The sequence below is a fragment of the Nanorana parkeri genome, unplaced genomic scaffold (genome assembly GCF_000935625.1).
Source record: "Nanorana parkeri isolate BGI_ZX_2015 unplaced genomic scaffold, ASM93562v1 scaffold2242, whole genome shotgun sequence".
Lineage (NCBI taxonomy): Eukaryota > Metazoa > Chordata > Amphibia > Anura > Dicroglossidae > Nanorana > Nanorana parkeri.
In genome coordinates this window covers 135,913-143,449 of record NW_017308510.1, presented here as the reverse complement: position 1 = coordinate 143,449, position 7,537 = coordinate 135,913, and the positions used below count along the sequence as shown (strand labels likewise).

General features: G+C 39.6%; 1 protein-coding gene across 1 annotated transcript in view; it reads left to right on the top strand.

The window, feature by feature from the left end:
* The window catches only part of LOC108801186 (S-adenosyl-L-methionine-dependent tRNA 4-demethylwyosine synthase-like), a gene marked incomplete at its 5' end in the record, with an annotated part of 110,850 nt that overhangs the window by 36,029 nt on the left and 67,284 nt on the right, over positions 1–7,537 (top strand). Inside the window, 3 exons of the mRNA XM_018573116.1 lie at positions 470–522; positions 2,146–2,264; positions 5,755–5,864. Of these exons, the coding sequence (XP_018428618.1) occupies positions 470–522; positions 2,146–2,264; positions 5,755–5,864 (282 nt within the window). The remainder of the gene's footprint in view (positions 1–469; positions 523–2,145; positions 2,265–5,754; positions 5,865–7,537) is intronic.

Here is a 7,537-nt window from a genome sequence, read left to right as displayed (position 1 = left end):
AGATATATATCTATATATCTATATATCTATATATATCTATATCATCATCTATATCAGTATAAAAAAACATTTCTAACACATCAGCATGAATAATTTACAACAAGCTCTTACCACAGAGCTATTTTTTAGCTTCTTGGTCTGTGGTCATATCTTAAGCTTATGATTAATATAACATGTTTGGGACAGGTTGTTAACTTTATAATACCAAAGCTAAGCTTTGAAAAAAAATTCTCTTGCCGTTATTTTTAAAATGTTCCTTTCTTTGTTTATGTAGCTGCCAGCTTAACATTAAAATCCTCTCCGTGAACTGTATCGCTTATAAAGAGCTGTGCAGATCCAATTTGAAAAAGGAAGGATAAAAGTGCCCAGATATTTGATTAACCTCACAAGCTAGTTATAGCTGCTTAGAGACTAGTTATCTGATGGATTATAATTTTTTTTCCCCTTAATTCTTTCTTCCACTTTGTAGGTTACAGACTAATCGGAAGTCATTCAGGTGTTAAGCTCTGCCGATGGACAAAGGTATTTCTTTGAACATTTTTTAAATAACATTCTATTGGTAAATGCAAGACCAATTTAATTTACATCAGGTGATAAAAACAACAGTAGTGTCATGAAACTCCAAATAGGTCTGTCATTTCTTAGTGTGTTTGTAGACTCTCCAAATGTATGCCTACCTTATTGCTAACTCCTGCCCACCTAAATCTGACCTCCACCCCTGTCATTTTAGCTTTCTAGAACGGGAATTTCTACTGGCAGCTGAGGTATGAAAGTGCTCTCCAGAACCACAGAACACTAGATATTAGGGATGCACCGATACTGATACAAGCATCGGTATCGGCAGCGATACCGAGTATTTGCATCGGTATCGGCGGCGATACCGAGTATTTGCATGAGTACTCGTGCAAATACTCCAAAACGTAAAACGAGCTTCTAAGAAGATAGGCTATTTAGCATAGCGGGAGTGATGCAAAATGCGCAGCCGGCTTCATCGCTATGCTAATAGCGTATCTTCCCAGAAGCTGCACACAGCGCGCGCCGGTTTAAGTAGTAACCAGCACACGCTGTATGCAACTTCTAACAGCATGGGAGACGGGAGGCTGCGCTTGTTGGTGGATCCAGGAATCAGGTGAGTATTAGAAGAATAAAAAAAAGTTTTTTTTAATGTTCTATTCTTAGTTCTATAATGGCATTGTAGTACTTTCAGGTAGAATACAGCTTCATAACATATCAAGAAACTGACCTAAAATCATGGTTTTGTATTGCTTTAGAAAAAATGTGACCTGTCCCTTTAAGAAAAAGTATCGTTAATTGGTATCGGCGAGTACTTGGAAAAAAGGTACTCGTACTCGGCCTTAAAAAAGTGGTATCGGTGCATCCCTACTACATATGGATTAATAAACTTGCTTACAGTCACCAGAGGGTTCCTTCATTATAGTACTGTTGCTAGTTTGGTGACCTGAATGTTTAAAATTTAAACTCCTTGTCCCATTAAAATGTGGAAAAACCAGACTAGGATAGAAAGAAAAAAACAAGCCATGGTATAGCAAGCTCATATTGATCTAAGCACAGTAGCAGATTTATTTGTCCACTACCCCCACTGCTGCTTTAATATAATTGGTGCCATTTTTTTATATTAATAAATACAAGATTGAATTAGGCTATTAAATTCAGGATTGGCTCAATGGGTTAGGTATATAACTTGAGTGCTTAAATCTTTCTGCTACTAATCTCCTGTATTCTGTTGGCAGCAGCTCTTTGAGCCAATCAGAGCTCTGTTGATTTGCTCGGTGCTTTAGGCCAAGGGTTTGAATATATGCATAGAAGAGAACCAAGTAATGAGCTTATCAATATGCTGCTTCATCTTTTGTCCTTTAATTAGTGACAGTCACATTGTTTTCTGAAGTAGAGAAAAGTTAGGTGACCGACCTGGCTATTCGGTCTGTCCTGGGTGCCTGGGTAACAAGCCTGACTCGCCACCACTACAAACCCTGTGGACCATTCCTTTGGTTATTTCTGTTGTGTTGTTGGCTTTCTGTCTTTGTTAGCTTTGAAACAGGCTCCCACAACTGTTCTAGTGGCAATTGTTATTACTCTATAAATGTTTTTTTGTGTGTCACTTATGTCCTCTTATTTTGCAACCAGTCCATGCTGAGAGGAAGAGGAGGATGTTACAAGCACACATTCTATGGGATTGAAAGTCATAGATGTATGGAAACCACTCCAAGCCTTGCTTGTGCCAACAAATGCGTTTTCTGTTGGAGGTAATTTTGTTTCCATATGTGTATATATACTGTAAACTTTTTAGTAGGGAATCACATTGTTTGTAAGCCTGCTGTGCTTGGAATAATGCTTTATACTCTTCTGAATTGCTGTAGTAAAATTGTGACATGTTGCTTCTTGGCATTTTTGAGTGTGATTACCTATTACATATTGATATTGAGAATCTATGACCGTATAAATAATGGAGTACAGGTTAGCATCCTTCGAGAATGACAGTAGCTGCAGGGCATATTTCACATAACGAACCATGAAAGCTGCTCCTTGTAATGCTTACTGAAGCCCCAGGTTACCGGCTGCTCTGCAGCAACTCTCTCAGCTCATGATAATTCTTGGAGTGAGCCATAACGGAGATCTGATATGAACACCAATAGTTCACTTGTAGGACACATCACATTGATTAGTATACATATGGCCAAGGCAATTTGAAGAATGTCCCTTTTGTTTTCTTATCTCATCTTTCAACATGGTTTCATTTCCTTGTGCCACACAGCCAAAATGAAATAAGTTTTGACAATTAAAAGCATTGATATGGGCTTTATACCTTTTTAGTTTAAACAATGTGCTTTTTGTTTCAAGGCTGCAATAACCTATCATTTTGTTATCAATAATTACTTCCAGGGCAATTAGGATATTCCACAAGGTAAAGCAAGATGATCTGAAAAGATATTACAATACTCTTAAAGGTCCATCTGTATTTTTCTAGCAAAACATTTCACTGTTTTAAAGTGAACCTGTGAGATTGGAAACATGGGAAGTATTTTTTTTTTTTTTTGAGGAGAAAGACCTATTTAGACCAATCTGTATCTACTTAAGCTGCCCAGTCTGTCATCGGAAGAATCCAAGAAATGTAGAGCAGTCTATATAAATACTTTTTTGATCGAAAGGCTACATAAAACACTGAATACAAAGGACCTACCCACAGTCGTTCAATGCGTACAATATGACGTGATATTAAAGCCTAAATGTTTAAAGCTAAATGCTGATTAAGTCGCTTATGGTGGATGCTGCTCCTTAATGTTTAAAAGTTTTCTTTTCCTGCAGAATCGGCTGGTCCCATGAGCACTGAGACCCTGATATCTTGTGTTAGGGTGGTTCCTTTTCCCTTGCAGGGTCTAATGTACGATGGTCACCTTTTGTGTGTGCTGTAGTAATCTGTGTGTATGTTTTCACAAACACACGGGTACAGCAAGGCATGCCACTCTCTTCTCCCTTCTTCCCCCCTCCTCATCCCTTCTTTTCCCCCCTCCTCATCCCTTCTTCAAGCCTAATAGCTGGAATCTGCACTGGTTATTTGTTCCTTGTGATCTTGTACTCCCCAGGAAGTTCAGGGAAGGTGAGCTAAAGAACTGAAGCCAGGTGTTTGTAAACATGATGACTAAGTGCTTTTGCAAAAATATAAAGAAACCTTTCCCTGGGCAATGTATATTTGTTTGATCTGTATTTAACGTTTGAGATTTTTTAATGCTTCTTTAAGGTTTGCAGTAACTGACCTGGAATAGTCATAATGGCAGTGAAAAAGTATAAGCAACCATAACTATTATTTATTTTTTTTGTCTGTGGCTTACTGAACAAAGAGCCCCCACCCCCCAAAAAAAAGAACAGACCTTTGTAAATGGTCTTCTGAATACATTAGCATGCACTTCAGTGTAGTTTTTATATATCTATATATATATTTTTTTAAACACCCAAGTTGTTCTTTGATGAAGTCAGTTCTAAAAAATTCTAAGATGGCATTTTGATCTCCGACCTTCCACATTTTCTTGTTGCCCCATCACTATAATTGTAAGGTATGGGGTAGGCCTAAGTGCCGACTTAGAAGTTGAGGAAATTTGGATATTTTTGGAATCTATCTGAAGTTCTTGAAAAGGATAAAACAATGTAATACCATCTAGATCTGCTATTGTATTCCGTAGGCCAGTATTACAAGGTCAGTTTAACTAACAGAGCTATTTGTTGATGTTCATTTGTATTAAGCAGAATCTCGTATGCTTGAATTGTTAAATGAACTCCCACAGATTGCTTGCTTTTTTGCTTTTGTGTGCCCCATTCACACAGGGTCTTTGAAGAATTCTGGGATTCCTGTGGCAAGAACTTATGGATTCTTGCTCCAGGAACCACAGGTGTCCCTGTTCAGATGTGGCCGCTGTGCCCATTCAAGTAAATGACAGGTTGGTTGTGACTGCATCTGTCAGTTGGCAGTTGACATGTAATTGTACATGATAAGATTGCATGCAGTTTGAGATAGATTGTCGCTGGATGCAGAGTAGATCCATCCAAGAACTATTATCTATCCCAAACCACTTGTAATCGGCCATCTTACTACCACTGACAGATGTGTCATCCCATCATTTTACTTTTTCTAATTTGTTCTCAATTTTGAAACATTTCCCTTTGAAAAATTTGACCTGGTCACCCACAGATCAAATTTTTGTCAATTCCTTCTGAATTCCTATCTCCAATAATAATATTTATTTATTTTATACTTTACTGTTAGAGGTTTTGAGGAATTATCAGGGGTCTAAACAGACCCATTCTATTTCCCTTTTTGAAATATAAAAAAAAGAGTTTGAGGACACCGAATCCTAAATCTCTTTTTCTGCAGCCCCTGCACTCAATGAAAAGGAAACACTCAGTACAGAGGCTTCCTGTTCGTTTTATAAATCGAGGAGATAGTAAACATACATATGTATGTCCACAATCATGTATGAAAAGGAAGTGGTGTAGAGCTTTTCCTGTTCATTCATAATTGGGGATACAGTATCTATATCCTCAATTATTTAAAAACATCCTAGTGATCAGTACTGATCACTCAATGTGAGTTCTTCACAGGGAAGGATCAGTAAATATTTCACATTTACCAATCCAGCGCTCTGCATCCTGAGCCACTCTAAATCCTGACTCCTCCTGGCTGTCCCAGCCGATCTCTCTTTCCTGGTGGTGCTGGCTGCAGTGGTCTGTGTCCCCACCAATCCCCACTGCCTTTGCCAATACAAGTGGGGGAGAGAGCAGCGGGGATCAGAGGGGACCCCGACCGCAGCATGCAATAGGCTCCCAGCAGGGAAGAGAGAGCTGCAGAGTAGGGAGAGCTACTCCTCACCAGCTGCATGGGTTTGTGTCCCCCTCAATCTCCAAAAGGAGCAGCAGGGATCGGAGGGGACTAAGCGCAAATGAGCAAATTGGTAATGAGTATCATTGACAAGGATTCTCTGGCGTATTATCAAATAAATCTATTAGCTGTTTCAGCCCTACTTGTTTTTGGCTGCAGTTGTGTTTTTTGTTGCAAAACTGGTTACATTTTCATAGCTTCCCGTGTCCCCACTGGTACATTCACCCTCTCCATTTGTGCTGCTGACTATTGTCAGTAAGGATGCACAGTTACCAATTACTGATACCTTTTTTTTGTTTGGTGTCATTTGACAGTTTTTCTAAAACAATACAGACTAATGATTTAAAAACCTGTTTGTTTCTCAGACATCATACTAATCCAGTGGGAACTGAATGGAAGTGGAAGATGGATCAGCCTGAGATGATACTAGAACAAGCCATTGAGAATCACCAAAACATGATTAAGCAGTTTAAAGGTATGTGTTTTTGCAGAACATTACAAACAGGTCTATACTGAAAAGTTAAATTAGCAGTGGATACTTTCCTTTACTGGAAACTATGCTGCTCTAGGCCCTGTCTTCTCCGTTGGTCATGTGACCAATTATCGTATGATCTTGTCAAGAAGAGGACCAGCGAGTCTGGGATAAAGCCTATAGTAAAGCCTTTTCTCCAGGAAAGATAACTATTTCAGTTCTTCTATTGTTTAATTTACACCAGCAAATACTAACATGTGCTAAAACAAATATTTCAAGTATTGGTCTACTTGAACTTTTTATGTTGTGGATCTTGATCATGCATTAAAGGACACAGGCGATTTGGATATATCAATCAAAGTTGCTGGACAACAATGCACCACTCTGCCCAACCTCTCCTACCGCCTGCACTCCCAGCCCTCCTAAGTTTTTTTTTTTTTTTTTTTTTTTTTTAAATTTAAATTTTTTTTTTATTTTGATAGTGTCTGAGAGAAGTATACCCTTTTGCATAATTTTTTTCTATGTTTTTTTCTGAAGGCTCCGCTAGCAAGTTTCCCTAATGCTGCTCTATGCCAACAGTTATCCAAATCAGTTTACTCTGTGTCCGGTTTCCTATTGATTTAGTTCTGTGGCTCCTGTGCAAATATTTTGTTGCACTTTAAGCTGTTGATTCCACCTTTTGAGTTTGGCACAAAAATGTTCTCCTTTTGAGGTCTAGGGGTTGCGGATAATGCAGTCTTATTTGTACCGTGCACGGCCATCTTGTCTTTCTCTGGTGCGTACTCTGGAAGGGCACAGGCTTTTTGCTGCTACTGTGCCTCCGAATCGGACACTGAAGGGAGAATGCTGCACCGCTCAAGCCTGGATCACCTCTGCTTACTAGTGTTTGCACATTTGCCACCGTCTCCTGCTCTTTGTTTTGCTGGGAGAGTGCATGGTGGACCATAGATACAGTTATAATCAGGATGGGTGTGGGGGGGCACACAGCAAGATAACCGTACCCCCTATAGGGACATTATCTGTACTAGTCCCTTGCTTTGCTAATGGTCCTGTTCACTGTTGTCTGCACCCTCTATGCAGCCTCTGGAGAACCACCTCCTCACAGCTGTTATGGCTGATTTTTATGGGCTGAATGACTTTCAGCCATCATGCTGCAGGGGCTGCAAGCATATACCCTATTTTGCTTCCTCAGAGACCCCTTCTGACACTCCTGCACTCCTGCACCTTTAACACTGCCTGAGGAGGAGGGGTCCACCTACAGCTCTTAAGTACTTTTCCTGGGAGTAATCCTTTCTACTAACATTTTGCCTAAGCTCAAGGCCACTATTTCTGTCCTTGTGCAAGTTAGTGTGCACATCCCTGCAGTTAAGAGGCATTTGTGTCAACCTTTCTAAAGGTCACTAGTCTACTTAAACCTACAAAGTCTGGGAACAAGTCCTCTTCACAGTTCATGAATGTCCCCTTTTACAGCATGTGTTTCAGTCTCTTACACTGTGATTTACTCCATGAAACTGATTTTATGGTGAAGACAAAAATCCAGTTTTTTCAATCACTCTTTGCTTAAAGGAGAACTATGAGGTGAGTGCTTTTGACTCATCCTCCTAGTTCTAGCCGACCTGTGACAATGAAATTGTCACAGGTCAGCTCATTAGATCGGGAAGTGAGCGAACGCATAC